Source organism: Dermacentor variabilis, chromosome 5, assembly GCF_050947875.1.
Source record: "Dermacentor variabilis isolate Ectoservices chromosome 5, ASM5094787v1, whole genome shotgun sequence".
Lineage (NCBI taxonomy): Eukaryota > Metazoa > Arthropoda > Arachnida > Ixodida > Ixodidae > Dermacentor > Dermacentor variabilis.
The window spans coordinates 55597049-55615545 of NC_134572.1; the positions used below are offsets into that span (position 1 = coordinate 55597049).

General features: G+C 46.4%; 1 protein-coding gene across 3 annotated transcripts in view; it reads left to right on the forward strand.

The window, feature by feature from the left end:
* LOC142582626 (AP-4 complex subunit epsilon-1-like) overlaps nucleotides 1-18497 on the forward strand; it is a 45362-nt gene that overhangs the window by 2079 nt on the left and 24786 nt on the right. For all 3 annotated transcript variants that reach the window (XM_075692530.1, XM_075692531.1, XM_075692532.1), the window contains exons 7-9: nucleotides 911-1074; nucleotides 11372-11445; nucleotides 16156-16281. In XM_075692530.1, the coding sequence (XP_075548645.1) occupies nucleotides 911-1074; nucleotides 11372-11445; nucleotides 16156-16281 (364 nt within the window). The remainder of the gene's footprint in view (nucleotides 1-910; nucleotides 1075-11371; nucleotides 11446-16155; nucleotides 16282-18497) is intronic.

Genomic DNA, 18497 nt, shown 5'->3' on the forward strand with positions numbered 1-18497 from the left:
ACAATAATCAAATATATATAACTGCACATAAATACATCATTACTGTTACAGTAAACATTGTACATGGGCTCAAACAGGAAATAAAACAGTTTAAATCTTGCAGAAGACAAGGATATACAGAAAATATCAACAGTGTGGAGAAAGAAGAGCAACACTACTACTCAGCCTGGATTAAAAAGTGCTCTAGCTTTCATTATGAAATGAAAAACAGGGAATAATAATTATCTGAAATTGTGAATACGAATAAATTTGCTATTCAATTTGTATTCATTTTGAGAATTCGCTAGTGAGGTTGTTGAACATTACAAGGGACAACAGTTATTGTAGTCTACAGGGAGAAAGACTTATGTAAGGGGTCATTATGTCATTACCATTGTAGTCATTAATGCACCATTATGCTCACTTTTCTGTTGTTTCCTATCTACAAGCCTCTCAGTTGACTTGACATTTAGTTGTTAAAAGCCAGATATGTATCACATAACATAAATGACGACGAGCAAAACGTGAACAAGGGGAAAGCAACAGTGTACATTTTGACAAGTGGACTTGTCTTCTTCAAGGCAACATATGCTTTTCATCTTGAAGGAGGCAAGTCCACTTGTCGAAATGTTTGCTCTTGCTTTCGCTTTGTTCACATATTGCTCATTGTCTTGAATTTCCATTTCCCGCCTTCCCCCCGTTTTCCCTGGATAATGTAAATGAGTCATTTTTATTTCCAACTGGACTCCACAGAACCTTTATATCTATTTAGAAAGTTTGTTTAGAAAGCAGAAATAATTGGTATTCTATCTTATATCTGAATGTTCTTCGATTTCTGGGGGGATATTCAATTTTATTAGAAAATTTCACTATTCGTACATCCAATTGAAAAACTGTATTCTTGACCCTTGTTTTCATCTTGGAATAACAGGACAATGGTGGTGAAATTGGTCACTTGTGCTCCCCGTTGCTGGATGTGCTAAGTCAACTCAGGTTGAAGAGGGTGCACAGTGATTACGAGTTCGGAGGAATCTCAGCACCTTGGCTCCAACTGACTATTCTCAGTGCCCTGGGTCATCTGCAGCTTGATAAAGAGTAAGTATTGCTCATATTTCTACTGCTACTGACTTTCTTCCATGTGGCTGAAGCTTTTGCTATTGTACTTATATTTGTTTGGATAAGCTGTAGGCTAAGAAAAGTTATGTTGCTAATCCTTGTATCTTTAGTAATTAGAAGTTATGAAAGAACGCCAAACATAAACTTTGCTGTTTGGCTTTTGCAATGAAGCTTCCTGTTCTTATGGCCCGTTATCACTTATCACTACATTTACCTGTTGACGTAGAAACTTTACACATAGCTGGAAGCCAAGCAAGGAAACAGCTTGTACTGTTATTACAGTGGTACTGAGCTTTTGGTTCGGTGATCCTCACCCCACAGGGGTGTCTGCATCTGCAGGCGTTTGGTGCGTTGCGACACCATGTACCCGAGCACATGAGGGTTGGACCCTCCCACGTTGTTGCGTTTCGCCTGCGACACGTGGTTTTGCCGGCGCGACTGCGGCGGGGCGGCAGACATTTTGGCCCGATCGTCGTCGCCGCAACGCTCATCGGCAGGTGTTTCCAGGCGCGACTGCGGCGATGCGACCGCAAAGGATCACCCTCGCATTCCAGTCATTGTGCCAGAACCAGGCGCTGCGAAAGCAGGGATCATCCTCTCATTACAGTCATTGTGCCCGACCGGCAGCGCTACAACAGGGTGCTACGAGATCGTGCTCGACATGGTGCTACGGCATCGCTACAACAGGGTGCTACGAGATCGTGCTCGACATGGTGCTACGGCATCGCTACAACAGGGTGCTACGAGATCGTGCTCGACATGGTGCTACGGCAGCGCTACGACAGTGTGCGTCACCATTAGCCCATTGTACATTCACGTGCTCGTCTTTTGAGGGGTTCCTTCTTGCCCTCAACTGCGAGAGTATAAAAACAGCTGCCCCGGACGCCAAAAGGAGGGCTCCGATTTCTTCTGTTGAGTGAAGTGCTCTCCCGTCTCTCTACTTCGGTCAAACCTGACCGCCAACTCTTTGCGATGTTAAAATAAACAAGTTGTTTCGTTGTTACCAGTCGACTCATGCTTTGCCGGGACCTTCGGATGCTTCCAGTTGTACCCCAGGCCGCCAGGCCAACGCTACCCTTGGGGCTTGCGACCCAGGTACAACCACGGGCGTCAGCGCCGAGTTCACAACAGATCGTACCAGCGGTGGGATCCAAACATCTGGTTGGCAGCGGTGAGATCGCCTCCGACTTCAAACAACTGTCTGCCAGCGGTGAGATCGCGACAACGGAGGCCAGCAGCGAAGAGATGCAGTTGACTGTATGCTGAGCAGCTCATCGACGATCCGGGAGCAGTGCAACGAGCCCTGTGTGATGACTGGTTGCCTGCAGCGGAACGACTGCGCGGAATTCCTGCCTGCGAGGTTTGGTGAGTGCGGGACTTTCTTCTTCTGAGCTTTGCCAGGCTTTTGTTAGTGTCAGAAACAGAGCTGGTAATTGTGGTTGTCGTTGCTGCCGGGTTAGTTTGCGGCAAGACAATAGTAAGCAGTAGAGAAAGCAGCATTCAGAGCAGCCATGGATTTGAAGTCGTTGCGCAAACCGAAATTGTTGGAGCTTGCAAGAGAGTTGGGTCTGGATGTCTCGGACAAACTCAGAAAACCAGAACTGCTAAAGGCTATTCTTGAGTTAGAGGCTGAGGATGACGAGCTGTCGGAATGCCTTGAGACCATTGAGGAGAGGGAGACTGCAAAAAGACAGGAGCGCGAACTTAAAGAACAGAAAGAGCGAGAGCAACAAGAGAAAAAAGAAGAGCGTGACCGTCAACACGCTTTGGAAATGAAGCGTCTCGAGATAGAGATGGAACGCGCTCGTAATGGAAGTCAGGCACACGGTGCAGGAGAACGAGTATTGTTCAAAATGACTGACCTGATGCGGCCGTTTAAGCTTGGAGAGGACATTGGTTTGTTCCTGGTTAACTTTGAGCGAACGTGCGAGAAGCAGGGGTTCTCTCGGGAAACGTGGCCACAGCGCTTGCTCACTTTGTTACCCGGCGAGGCGGCCGACGTAGTCGCTCGCTTGGATAGAGAGGAAGCAGAGGATTTCGACAAAGTGAAATCGAGTCTTCTAAAAAAGTACCGGCTGTCTGCGGAGGCGTTCCGTCGGAAGTTTCGGGAAAATGAGAAAGGCAAAAGTGAGTCATATACAGAGTTTGCGTATAGGCTTATGTCGAACATGCAGGAGTGGCTCAAAGAAGAGAAAGCGTTTGGTGACCACGATAAAGTTCTGCAGTGTTTCGGGCTAGAACAGTTTTATAGTCGGTTACCGGAGAACGTGCGATACTGGGTCTTGGATAGGCCAGACGTTTGTACGGTGGCTAAAGCCGCTGAGCTAGCCGAGGAGTTTGTGACGCGTCGGGCTCGCGGAGCTAAGGACGGTCAAAAGGGTGAATTTGGCTCGAAGTTCGAGAGGCCGAAGTTCACACCCATGAGAGCAAAGGGGAACACGCGTAGTGCGGATGCGAGTGGAAGCAGTGCGACCGAACCTAAGGAGACGGCGGCAGCCGAAGCCGAACGCAGAAAGCGGTTCGAGATGAGGCAAGCGCGCGTTTGTTATACGTGCCAGAAGCCGGGTCACTTTTCGGCGCAGTGTCCGGAAACAACACCAAAAGTTGTGTTTTTTTCAATAGGCAGCACTGACGAGAACATGAAGCTTCTCGAGCCTTACATGCGAGACCTCCTCGTGAACGGGAAAGAGTGCCGAGTGCTTCGCGATTCCGCAGCTACGATGGATGTAGTTCACCCGTCTTACGTAGAACCCCATATGTTCACGGGCGAGTGCGCATGGATCAAGCAAGCCGTGGAAGCTCATAGCGTGTGTCTGCCGGTAGCAAAAGTGCTTATTGAAGGACCTTTCGGAGCGCTTGAGACGGAGGCGGCAGTGTCATCTATGCTGCCACCCCAGTACCCGTACCTATTTTCAAACAGGTCCGATCACCTCCTGCGCGAGAAGGGGCTTTTGTTTGGTGAAGCTAGTGTTCAGGCCTTAACCAGATCGAAGGTTCGGGAGCTCGCTGCAAAGGCGGTAGTTGCGGGGCCGACGTTATCAAACAACGAAAAAGGGTCAGAGGCGCAGCAAGCTGATATTCAGAGCACGCCCGAACTGAATAAACTTGAGTCTGTAACGTTAAAGGCGCCAGATACTGGAGAGGAAACGCCCGACACGGGAAAGTTAGAAGAGCTATCTACTGATTTGCTCATCGCGCCTACGTCAGACGGACTTGATAGGTTGCTAAAAGTCAGCCGGTCGGCTTTGATAGCCGAGCAAAAGAAGGATGGTAGCCTGGAAAACGTGCGCTGCAATGTCAAAGAAGGTATCGCCAGGAAAACTGCGCGTTTTGTGGAAAGAGGTGGAGTCCTGTACCGGAAGTATCTAGACCGCCGAGGAGTGGAGTTCGATCAGCTGATCGTGCCTCAATGCTATCGTCAGGATCTGTTGCGCTTGACGCACGGGGGTTCGTGGTCCGGACACCTAGGAGTTAAGAAAACTAAGGACCGTCTCTTGCAAGAGTACTATTGGCCAGGGTGTTTTCGGGACGCAGACCATTTCGTGAGGTCATGTGACACCTGTCAGCGGGTGGGCAAACCAGGGGACAAATCGAGGGCGCCGTTGAAATTGGTACCTATCATTACGGAGCCTTTTAGACGGCTCGTTATTGATACTGTGGGACCTCTGCCGGTAACAGCCACGGGGTACAGACACATTTTGACTGTGATCTGCCCAGCGACAAAGTTCCCTGAAGCAGTGCCGCTTAAAGAACTCAGCTCAGTTGAGATAGTTAATGCACTACTGTCCATATTTGCGCGAGTTGGTTTCCCTGCGGAAATCCAATCAGATCAGGGCACAGTGTTTACTAGCGCTTTGACGACAACTTTTCTCGAAAGGTGTGGGGTAAAGCTGTTACACAGCTCAGTGTACCACCCACAGTCGAATTCCGTTGAGAAGCTCCACTCCGTCATGAAGCGCGTGTTGAGAGCGTTGTGTTTTGAACATCGAACTGACTGGGAGCTGTGTCTGCCTGGGGTGATGTTTGCTTTAAGGACCGCGCCGCATGCGGCTACGGGGTTTTCGCCAGCTGAACTGGTGTACGGTCGCTCGCTTCGATCTCCGCTTCGCATGCTTCGAGAATCGTGGGAAGGTAGGGGCGACGACCCAGTCGTGGTGGAGTACGTACTTAAGCTCCTCGAACGCTTAAAAAGGGCACAGGAGTTGTCAGGTGAAGCAATGACAAAGGCCCAGCAGAGGGCCAAGGTTTATTATGATCGGACAGCCAGGGCCCGTCGTTTTGAGGTGGGCGATGAGGTCATGATATTGCGCACATCGCTAAACAACAAACTAGACGTGCAGTGGGAGGGCCCAGCACGAATTGTTCAGAAACTGTCGGACGTTAACTACGTGGTAAGTCTGCCAGGAAAGCGGAAAGCACAGCAAGTTTACCACTGTAATCTGCTCAAACCTTATAGACAAAGGGAAGCAGTGGTGTGCATGATGGTAAACGTTCCTGAAGAGCTTCCGGTCGAGCTTCCGGGACTAGGCTCAGTGACGAACAGGGAAGACACCGGTCAAGTCATTAGTGACCTTATCAGTAAAGCACCGCTGTCGCCCGAGCAGAAAACCGAACTACACCAGCTATTACAAGAGTTTCAAGGTCTGTTCTCTGAGAGGCCTGGTAGGACTTCTGTCCTTACTCATGACATAGAACTTACCTCCCCAGAGCCAGTACGATCCAAGGCGTACCGGGTGTCACCCCGCCAGAGCGATATTATGGAGGCTGAGGTAAAGAAAATGCTACAGCTCGGTGTTATTGAGGCAGGTGAGAGTGATTATACCTCCCCTTTGATTTTAGTTGAGGTACCGGGCAAGGAACCTCGTCCTTGCGTCGACTACCGCAGGCTTAATTCCATCACTAAGGATCAAATTTATCCGATCCCTAACATCGAGGAGCGCCTTGAGAAAGTTAGTAGCGCTCAGTTTATTTCCACCCTAGATCTTGTCAGGGGTTATTGGCAGGTTCCACTTACAGAAGAGGCTAGTAGGTATGCGGCGTTCATTTCACCAATGGGAACATTCCGTCCTAAAGTGTTGAGTTTTGGTTTGAAGAACGCGCCATACTGTTTTTCAAGTCTCATGGATAAAGTGTTGCGGGGACAGCAAGAATTCGCTTTACCGTATCTAGACGACGTAGCGATATTCTCCGCATCCTGGTCTGAGCATATGGCACACTTGCGGGCAGTGCTAACCCGCCTGCGCGAAGCGGGCTTGACAGTCAAGGCTCCTAAGTGCCAGTTAGCACAGGCCGAGGTTGTCTACCTCGGTCACGTGATTGGTCAGGGTCGTCGCCGCCCCTCTGAAATAAAAGTGGCCGCTGTGCGAGACTTTCCGCAACCGCGCACCAAGACCGATATTCGGTCGTTCTTGGGTGTCGCCGGCTACTATCAGAGGTACATCCCTAGGTACTCTGATATCGCGGCTCCCCTGACGGATGCTCTAAGAAAGACAGAGCCTCAAACAGTCGTCTGGGACGAGACAAAGGAAAGAGCTTTTAGCGCCCTAAAGAGTGCCCTAACAAACCAGCCTGTGCTACGATCGCCAGACTATACAAAAGGGTTCGTTGTTCAGTGCGATGCTAGTGAGCGAGGCATGGGCGTTGTACTGTGCCAACGGGAAAAGGGAGAAGTAGAACACCCCGTCCTGTATGCTAGTCGTAAGCTGACCAGTCGTGAGCAGGCGTATAGCGCCACCGAGAAAGAGTGTGCATGTCTCGTGTGGGCCGTTCAGAAATTGTCATGCTATCTAGCCGGCTCGAGGTTTATCATTGAGACGGATCACTGCCCTCTCCAATGGCTGCAGACCATCTCTCCCAAAAATGGCCGCCTCCTGCGCTGGAGCCTCGCTTTACAACAATATTCCTTTGAGGTGCGTTACAAAAAGGGGAGTCTCAACGGTAACGCCGATGGCTTAAGTCGAAGCCCCTAACGTAGGAATCAGCCTCAAAATTGTTTGTTACTGATGTTTTTCTTCCTGAGGCAGGATTTTTTTTTTAACATATTGCTTTTGTTTAGTGTTTCAAAGTGATGATATGCTTTCTAGTGCAATTTTTCAATTTGTGGACGCGTTCTGAGTGATGCTAGACTACTGTAAGGAACTAGGCAGTGGTATAAAAAGGGGAAAGAGCCTGGCAGGGCTTAGTGAGGGTTGTGCCGTGCTTGCTGACTGAGCGGTTGAGTTTCAGCGTAGTTCTAACGCTTGCCGGGAACGAGAACAAAAATGTGAACTCTCCCGAAGTCACTTTGCAGTGTCCCGTGCGAACCTGAACTAGAGAACGAGGCCTTCTCTGTGCGCTGCGCTCAAGAAACGTCGAGGGACGCCCGACTTCGGTTATGAGCATCATCGAGCGACATCCCTCCGGACAGCGGATGCAGTCCCCTGTCCATCGGGATCTCCTTCCCCCGGCGGGGCGGTCTGTTGCGTTTCGCCTGCGACACGTGGTTTTGCCGGCGCGACTGCGGCGGGGCGGCAGACATTTTGGCCCGATCGTCGTCGCCGCAACGCTCATCGGCAGGTGTTTCCAGGCGCGACTGCGGCGATGCGACCGCAAAGGATCACCCTCGCATTCCAGTCATTGTGCCAGAACCAGGCGCTGCGAAAGCAGCGATCATCCTCTCATTACAGTCATTGTGCCCGACCGGCAGCGCTACAACAGGGTGCTACGAGATCGTGCTCGACATGGCGCTACGGCATCGCTACAACAGGGTGCTACGAGATCGTGCTCGACATGGTGCTACGGCATCGCTACAACAGGGTGCTACGAGATCGTGCTCGACATGGTGCTACGGCAGCGCTACGACAGTGTGCGTCACCATTAGCCCATTGTACATTCACGTGCTCGTCTTTTGAGGGGTTCCTTCTTGCCCTCAACTGCGAGAGTATAAAAACAGCTGCCCCGGACGCCAAAAGGAGGGCTCCGATTTCTTCTGTTGAGTGAAGTGCTCTCCCGTCTCTCTACTTCGGTCAAACCTGACCGCCAACTCTTTGCGATGTTAAAATAAACAAGTTGTTTCGTTGTTACCAGTCGACTCATGCTTTGCCGGGACCTTCGGATGCTTCCAGTTGTACCCCAGGCCGCCAGGCCAACGCTACCCTTGGGGCTTGCGACCCAGGTACAACCACGGGCGTCAGCGCCGAGTTCACAACAGATCGTACCAGCGGTGCGATCCAAACAACGTGTAGCCGTGTGCGGCTTAGCCGTGTCCGGGGAAAGGGGGATCCTGGGGGTTGAGCCGATGCTGGGTGTTCGGACCTTAAGACCCCCGGCGGAGGCAACACACCTCTTTGGCCTCTGCTTCACGTAGACGGCACCCCCGGAATGACCCACCCGGGGGAAATAGGTAGTTGCCTTTTCTGTCTCTCTCTCCCTCCAGGCTTTGTCTTTCTCACACTTTTCATCTTTCCGGTCTTCTCCTAGCTTCCACTTACCTGCAATTTTTCCAGGCAGCAAGGGTTAACCTTGTGTGAATAGCCAACCTAGGTTATCTCCTATTTGGTTATAGTGATAACGTACAGCTGGCGTTTGCAGGACCTGTTTTTACAGTCCCTGTAGCGTCCCCTTGTAGGGCTCCTTGGTGGGTGGCTGGCGTTATTGCCGAAAAGTACAATTCCTCTATGGATAACTCCTTTCCTCCACTACCTGATCGCCTTCAGAAAAGAGGGCGCACCGATGAAGTCTTCCAGTTTTTCAGACGCCAAGTACACAACTTCCCACGTTTCCATGTAGTTCATCTGGAAAAACCCGATAAACCAGTGCGCACCATTTCTCTGTTCCTTGTATCGAAGACTTTGACTGATGTTTTTGGTCCCGGTTATAAGGCGATGAGGATGGCAAGCGGTGATCTTTGCCTGGAGCTCCATGATAAGAATCAATACGAGAAACTGCCGAAACTAGTGTCATTTGGGGAGACCCAACTAACAGTAACCCTGCACCGTACTATGAACACCACCCGCGGCGTTGTGTAGGACGATGACTTTCTGGAGCTCACTGAGGCTGAACTCTTGGAGGGCTTCAGTGAACAAAATGTTATCAATGTCAAAAGAATTAAGATGAGGCGAGATGGCAAAGAAATCCAAACCAAGCACTTGATAATCACCTTCGGTTCAAGTGTCCTACCCGAGTCAATCGAGGCAGGGTACATCAAGCTCCATGTTAGGCCATACGTGCCCAATCCCCTCAGATGTTTCAAATGGCGACATATCGGCCACAGTTCGCAGAGCTGCCGAGGCCACCAAACTCAGAAACAAATAATAAACTGCACGTTATAAAGCCACAGTTAGGTTTATGGCCCTTCCCAACAAAATCAAGGCGAACAGATGTCCTATTCTGTCGTCTCAGAATAGGGCACACATTTGGAACCTACAATTTTCTGCTTACTGGAAATGAACCTCCAACCTGTGGTCGATGTGGAGAGAGGCTGACCATCCTCCACGTCCTCTTGGAGTGTCGGAAAGCCGAATCTGAGAGAATGAAACACTTTCCTCTAGCATATAATTATTGCGTCCCTCTTCACCCAGCTATGTTTCTTGGTAAAAAAAACGGTTTTTAACACCAAAGCAGTCCTCAATTATTTAAAAGATGTTGTCCTACATGTTATCAACCCGATAAATTCGTAGCACATCCTCTTTCCAGAGGATGTTGCCGTGATAGTTGATTTGTATAGCACATGCCTCCAGGCCCTTGTGTTTCAAGGGCTCTAACGAGGCAATGGCGCTCCAGTGAATTACATATTTACATATCTTACATATCTTTATATCGTATCATTATTTGCAATGCACATTTATGCTCATAGTACACGTCATTTGTCATCGTCATAATCTTACTACAAGTACATTTTACGCATTTTACAGTGACTATTTTTTAGGCCCCTTTACAGCCACGTCACATCAACTTCATAGAATCCATCACTCCACTGCGAAATCACTAACACTTGCGTGGCGCTCTTTGGCCATACCTGGCCCTTACGCCAATAAAAACCACATATTTATTCGGTGACCCTCAATGTTTATTTCCATTAAAGACTATGATGGAACTGACAGAATTGCTTGACTTATCCGACAGGTCAAATTAAAAGGAGAGGTAGGAAAAATGTGCGAAACTGCTGTTTCATTTGCCAGAATTTGCCTGATTCTAACACATCCTCAAAGCTATTGTGCACCTAGTTATTACGAATTCACAGTAGTAAAAAACAATGTGCACCCAAATCTAATACACAGCCTGTTTTATAACAGCAAAAAAAAAAGCTGTAGCATGCCTTTGCTTCTGGTAATTGTAAATAAGATGAAGCTACTGCTGTTTACCTTCACAGAAAGGAAATTTTTTTTATGCCTAGTATCTGTCATTGCCAATCTCAAATAGCTTTCTATAACTTTCTGTGAACCATAACATATTGCTCTTCTTCTAGTCCATTGCATTTGATATTCTGGAACTGCTACACTACAATCGCAGATGGGATAGTGGCCCATGCCTAGACTAACCACTTTGCCATTTCAACCTCAGATGGCACGCAAGTCTCTTGAGTACATGAAATGTGATTTAACTACGTTGCCACTAACTTGACGTTTATTATAACTTATCTTTTATCCGAGCTTTTGTACTTAAATCCTGAAAGTGGCCCGTCATCGTCACCATCCTATGTGAAAACCTGTTTTGCCACTATCTTGTAATGGCAGTTGCGATGGCAGCGGCTCTGATGGTGTGGTGTTGCTGAGGTAGCGAACACTTTCAATTTCATATTGAATTGTAATGTGCAGGCAATTTTCAGACCAATTAGAAAAAAAGATGCACATTTAAATCAGCAAAATACATTAATAATTCATTGAGGGCTGCCATCTTTTGCTTCAAGATCTGCCAAGGGCAGGCCATAAGCTGGTGTTTTCGGCTAGACATAATCTATATTCTATGCATCTGCTGTCCTCTAAGCACCGCCAAGACAGATGCCGCAACCATTGGAGGCACACTTGGAGGCCAAAATGTGGTTCAAGTAGAGACCCGAAGGCCAACTTTCTTACAAGGACCTGAAGCAACTACAGAAGTTCTTTGAGGCAGCTAGCTTTGTAGTGTGGCACTGCTACTGCAAAACTTAAAACTGTGTGGACTGCATCTTTAAAGGTCGACGTGTTATGGCTTTGATTTTTGGTATTTTGACTAGCAGATGCGTGCAAGTTGTGGCTTCAGAATTTGCAAAGAAACTTGTGATTTCACCTGTGTAAGTGTTTCTTTCATTTTATTTTAGGCAAACGGAAAATGTTTTAAGTACATTGAAGGAAATTTTGGATTCAAGGATTGTTAACCAGACCATATACTATGGTATGTTTCATCTTGTTTCCTCCTAAATGTTTGGTAATTAAGGGATATTTTTGTATGAACTAATCCTTGGGCTTGCTTTATTTTGGTGCACTTATGTCTTTTGATAATTAGTCTATGTCCTGACATTCATAGTGCTGGCTAGGGATAGTGACTCCTGTGCCTAGAAATAATAGCCTCTTGTTGCAGCGATATGTTTCCCCCAGTTCAAATTCTTATGCTTCAGGCACTGTTGCACCAAGTGGCAGCTCGTAGGTGGCATTGGTATGTGGGACAAAAAGATCAGAAATATGGGGAAAGAAGTGTGCATATATGCTATTGTGGCTTTTCATCTTCACCATCTAAAGCATAGGTCATGGAATTACATTATGACATATGCTATAAAAAATAAATATTGGTTTCTGCATTTATTTATTTATTTATTTATTTATTTATTTATTTATTTATTTATTTATTTATTTATTTATTTCATCTCAAATTCCTTGAATGTGGCTTTTACGCGAAAGGTGAGTTTTTATACTTAATATATTATGCATCTTTGGTGGCTGTCTTGAAATGTCGTGATGTGGTCTACAAGACTGCTTTAATGCGTGATGCCATACTAAATTACTGAGAGGTTGAAATGAGACAGGCTGAAGCAGTGCAAGACGTTGGCAAGAAGGCATTTGCAGCATTTGATGTCTGTACAAGAAAAATTCAGGTGCACAACAGTGTCAAAGGTGGTTAGACCCCTTTATGGTAGCAGATGTGAGATGGCAGATGTGCTGGTTTCATGATGGAGTAGTCATGTGGAGATTGGTAGGATGAAAATGCTTAGTCGGTGAATTTACAGTGCAAGTATAAGAATGGAAGCTCATCTTGTGGCTTAGGTTTAGTAACTACACCAGTGCCAAACCAACATACTGAGTAACTAATCTTATCATGCAATCCCTGGACTAATATGAGTATATTATATAGGTTACATACATTGGTTGGAATCCCATATTGAGCAGGCATGTTCCAATTATGGCTCGGCTATTGCTATAAATGCTGATATGATATCATGACAGAAAGAGTCACGGTCTCACACAAAAGGCGAACTGTTGATAGCGATAGCAAAGTATTAACTAACAAGATGAAGCAAAGTTCATAATACTACAGCGAAAGCTGTTTATGACTAACCTTACATAGTTTTTTCGGCATCCAGCAACAGAAACAGACTTAGCGATTTCTAACAAACCCATACGGGTTCAGTGCAGTGGCGCAGGTGTTCAAAATGTGGAACAGATTAGAACGCTCGTCATGAACAAAAGAGTGATGTCAAGGTTATCACAGTATATAAGCAGGAGAGGTACCGGTGCTAAAAGCAGCTGCGTTATCAATGGGGTGGGCACATATAACTCGTACACCCAAAGAACAACATGCGTACGAGGAGTACCGGAGGGAACAGCAACAAGAATGTAAACGGCGCCAGCGCGAAGCAACCACTGACGAAGAATGTTACCACAATGCTGAAAAAAAAAAAAGACAATCGTGAGCCCAGGCACCTCCGAACGAGCAACGACGCAAGACTCACAGTGCAAAAAATGACAACCATTCCCCGCTGTGAAGATGGAATGGCAACGAAAGCACATTGCTTTTCATTTGAGAGGTTTGACTGTCATCAGCTTTCGCTGCTATTCCGTCTTAACAGAGTGGAATGGTTGTCATTTTCTTGGCAGCCATATAAATTGCAGTAAACATTTGCTTACTATTAAAGGGCCCCTAAAACGGTTCAGACAAGTTTTGTGGACGTGTAGGGTACAGCTTAAGTAGAACATTCGCACCACAATTTAAGTGAAGCGTTATGTATTAATGGAGCTACAAGCGATTACAAGTTACCCTCCTTCCTAGCCATGCTTTTCCTCCTCAACTCATTTGCCGAGCCATCGCGGCTAAGCTCCGCCTTCACTGGTTTTGCGTCGCGATGCGACGTCACATTGTCCACTTCCGGTTGTTTTGGAGCCTGCCCCCACCCGCGCGAAACCTCTCCACTAGCCGCTTGGCCGTCCACAATCCCAAGCAAGAGCTATCGAAGCAGGGTTCGTTGCGAGCATTCTGTCGCAACGCCAAACGTGTCTGGTATTCCGTTAACCACACACTAGTGGAATGTTTCGACGGAACAGTGGAAGCATAAACTCAAGCCAATGAAGGAACTGATGAAGTGTAGACGTACTTGAGCTGCCTGATCGGTCTCCACGGTCCAGACACCCGTTGGCGCAGAGCTTAACCAGCCAAAGAAAGAGCTAATATTGCTCTAACCAAGTGTAAAACATTTAAAACATTTACAAAAACAACGTGTCAACGATTACACTCATGCGAAAAATTTACACCAGCAGCAAAGAAGAATACATTTTGTTACTGCTACTGTGTCTGGTTGAGCTCTATGCTACCAGGCGGCTGCACCGGGCAGACCATTAACATTTGCGCTTCTGTTCATCCCATGAAACGACACGCAAGGGGACAGGGCCAGGCCCTGTCCCCTTTTTGCTTGTGTTTACCCTAATGCCGGACTCGCGAAACGCAATTGCGTTAGTAATCTTCCAGTGTAAAGTGACGGCTGTAATCACGCAAATCCTGGCGCTGATCGTATAGCGGCAGTCCGATGCGCTGCAGCCAGTTTGCTCGTCTCCTGGCTTGCAGGGGGACACGATGTCGCAGCTTGACATACGTTTGCAGACCACAACGCAACAAAGTCGAATCATAGCACTTGTGAAAAGACAGACCGACACTGACGGCGGAGCTTTCGTCAAAGACGGAGCACGTTGTAACACAAGCAACACTTGCTGTGTGCCGGAAGTGGTTAAGTGTACTGAAAAATTGTTCTTGTGCTTTCCCTTTATGTTACTTTCTTTCTATAAAAACAAATTAACTAACATTGCAACTATTACGAACATAATTTCTTTACCATAAAGTTGGAAAAATTATCGATCACGCACCCTGGTCAGCCATTCGGATAGCTCGCCCCACTGACGTCATTTGGATGATTTGTGTCATATGGGTAGGGGCGGCTTAAAATTCCGCTGCGCAGTGTTCTGCGATCGGCAGCGATGTGCATTTTTAAAACCTTATAATAAATTACATGCTTTATGTGGAGCACTTAGATGCGTCACTTAATGATCAGAAGGACCTACTCTAACAACTCAGTACGTTTGTAGAAAATCGTCAAAATTGTTTCATGGTCCCTTTAAATTAGCAAGCATGGTGTCGCACACACACACGGGCAGGATGAACAGGTCTCACTCAATGACCGCAAAGATACGCTGTCCCAATGCTGGTGTGATGAAGAGTTCAAACAACGCTGCCCCTTGCTTCAATGTGGCTACGAAACTTGAGATTATGCGACCTCCATCACTAGGCACACAAGATGGTGCACATGAAGCAACCAGCCCTCTTGACTTGCCCCTTCTTTGCGCATGGCTCAAGTTACCCCCAAGATACGGCAGGTTGGTGGTAAATGCGCTCAGTCGCATGGACAGGCATGCGCAGCCACACCCGAGCTAAAGGAAGAGATGCGGAGATGCGTGCTTACCTGTCCAGCCCCTAGCGCTGACTTCATTGCATTACCGTGCTGAACTCCCATCCTCCTCACACACACACGCACACACACACACACTTGATAACACAGGATTTCCAACACAAGTGCGCGGGGAGACTTCATCCATCATCAACATCATGCCGCCATTCTTCTTGTCTCACCCTCACACACTTTCCCTTGCACCCACAGCATACAGTGCACAGGGCATGAATTTATTGCACTTGAGCTTGACAGAAGTGACAGACAATGACAGAACCTCTTGCAATGCTGAAGGTGGAAATTTGCCTGGGATGTCCATATAATTGCTACCATAATAATATTTGTATGCGCTAATCTATACTGAATAGAGTGGTACAGACTAAAAGATAAGGAAGGACTAGAGAGATTATAGAAGCACCAGAAATTGCCAGGCTGGGTAGCATGTTTGCCAGTGCACCTTTGAATGAGCTATCGGAGAAGTAGCTTGTTCTTTTTTTTTCTTTTTTCAGCCATATACAGAGGCGAGTTTATGAGGGTGGTAATATAATAATAATAATAATCATCAGACTATATTTATCTCCACTGCAGGAGTGATTTCCAATTACCCCATGTCTTGCTCTGGCTGATTCCGACTTGTGCCTACAAATTTCCTAATTTCATCACTGCACCTAACATTCTGCCATTGTTGACCGTGCTTCCCTTCCCATGGCACCCATTCTGTAACTCTAGTGGTCCAGTGGTTATCTACCCTACGCATTACATGGCTTGCCCAGCTTCATTTTTTTGTTGTCATAATGTCAACTAGAATATCGCCTATTGGCGTTTGCTCTTTGGTCCGTACCGCTCTCTTCCTGTTTCTTTATGTTACGCCTAACATGTTTCATTACATTGCTCTTTGCACGGTCCATAACTGCCATAATTTGGTTACAGTTTTCAGTTTGACTGCATGGTTTAGTTTTATGCTGTACTTTGAAATCAAACTATTGATCTGAAAAGTGTTATCTAGCTAACATGTGTGGAATCAATGGAATGTGATTCAATGGGAAAACTGCAGAGTATTTTAATACTACAGTACACTTCTCCTGCTTTGTTATACAGCTTTAACATTTTCTGCTTTGTTAATTTTTACGTCACAGCCTCATGCTAGGGAATTTCTTTTTTTCTTGCTTGTCTTTCAGGCATACTTTGGGAGTCCTTAAACACACTTTCCAAAGTCCTGACTGCTGGTAGCCCTCTTCAGAAGAGTGCAGTAGATTGCATTGCCAAGATGCTTCACTCAAACAGCACTGATCTGAATTACTCGGGTAAACAGCGGCAACTGTTCTGCTTTTATTGAATTTCTTTTCTTTGTTTTCATCTTGCAACGTGTAGGCTCATTCTTGTTGTCCCTGACAACAATGTCTTTCAACATATACTATTTTTTTCTCCATAGTGTCAGTGTTTAGTATGAATCTGCTGTGTTTGCCTAAATGTTTCCTATCAATTATCATAAGTTCTTATTGTATAATATTTTTTTATTGCTGTTATCACTCTCATGTGTTGATATTTGTTCCAAGGTTTTCGTAGTGAAGGTCGTAGCATACTCATGATGAATTGGCGAAGGCCCGTTAATTTGCTGTAAAACGATTTGGCTGGTCATTGCACTTTTCCTCCACAAGAGCGCATCAGCTGGCCTATGCCTCTTTATAGTATAGGGAGCGTTTTTTACCATACTACTTTGGGTAGTTGTAGTGAGAGGTAAAGTCACTTACAAAGGTAATTCTCTAATATTTAAAATATACTTTATTTTCCTCTTTATATAACCTGCAGCTAAAATTCAAGGAATTCAAGCATGAAATAGCAATAAATGGCAATAAAACATAGATATAACTTTATGTCCACGTTCTTGCCCTCAGGTGCTTCTCGACACTGTGTTGCTATTAAGGTGCTGCTGCAAATAATGTGTGTAGAATGTACACTGCATTACCGTGAAGCTGCGCCATGCTTCAGCAGAAACAGCAGGGGACTGAAAAGCATGACAGTAGCTGTAATTGCTGACCCTGTAACTTTGTGGTTACGCTTGCAGCACTGTGCGGTTGCTGACTGCTCAATTTCGCGCCGTCCGCATTGGGATAATGGAGTGGGAGAGGCAAGAGAGGCGCCAAAAAATGTTTCCATTGGTAAAAGTACATGCAACTCTGCATGCGCTTCCACCAGTGAGAGAGGACAGTTTGGTCACGTGACGCAAATCCCAGATCCCTGGAACACCACCTCATGGTGCTGCCCTCCACTAATCATGGACGGTGGAACACACTGATTGCACCCACAGTGTTGTGGAAGTTTTGGCATGGCGGGATCACGTCCTTCACTTCGTGAGGCAGTGGCAGCGCAGCCATTTGCGACTTTGTCGCACAAAACAGATGGTGTTTATGGCAGCACCGGCAGCTACGGCTCACTCAGTGTGCCCAGCTGTGCCAGCGTATGCTTGGAAAGCCAATGAGCACTTGGGCATAGGAGAGGAGCGTAGTAGTTAAAACAAGACGCTGCAAAACATTCTTTACTCTGAAGTGTCATGGAGGAAGCAGGACCTTCAGACCCCCATGCGATTCGACGAGCTTGACATCGGAAGCATAAACACCTAGCCCGCACCATAGTTAATACTTAAACATTCATGTTGAACACTTGCAATCATCTTGTGAGTTTTTTTTTACAACATTACTTTTTGACATCATTCTCACATATACCATTATGGCAGCTACTTTCGCATTGCTGCAGAAGCATTTATTAACAGTCTAGATGTAATTTGCTAAAGGATATTGGTATCGGCCAAAACAATGAACAAAAAATACATAAAAACATGAACAATAGCACAGTGACTAGAGTGGAAGTGTGAAACGAAGCAGCATTGCTTCTACACATTGTAAACAACAAACAGCTTGTTCCCAAGGGTTTCTGAACAAAAGCAGAGGTGGCAGCTTGTAGTTCTTTTAATAAGGACACATACCCATCCACAAAGAATTGACATGTGCAAATCATAACAATTAAATTTACTGAGATCAGTATCTTGCTACACATAGGTTGCTGTGATTTGCAATGATTAATTTGTTCTGTATTCTTTAAGGAGTACTCACACTCAATAAGATGGTTGAAAGATGGTGCCTCTGTCATTGTCCACGATTATGCATTGCATTTGTGTTCAACTTTTATAGCCACAAACATGCATTTTCTTTTATTGGACGAATTTCTTCTTTATGTCCATGTTACAGTTAAATGCCTTTATAATGAACGCCTCTACAACAAGATGACCTGCATAACATAGATTGGTTACATTTTGGCTGACATACAGACAGACAGACAAACAGACAAGAAACTTTATTTGGTCCTAAGGAACTACGTCATCGTAGTCGTGGGCCGCACCCGCGCCGGAGTCGGAAGACCGTGATCTTCAGCTCTGTCGCAGGCCCTTTGAACAGCCCGAAGCTGGACTTGAAGGTTGTCACTCTTGACGGTTCTTCCTAGTCTTCCTGCCTGTTGAAAGCCG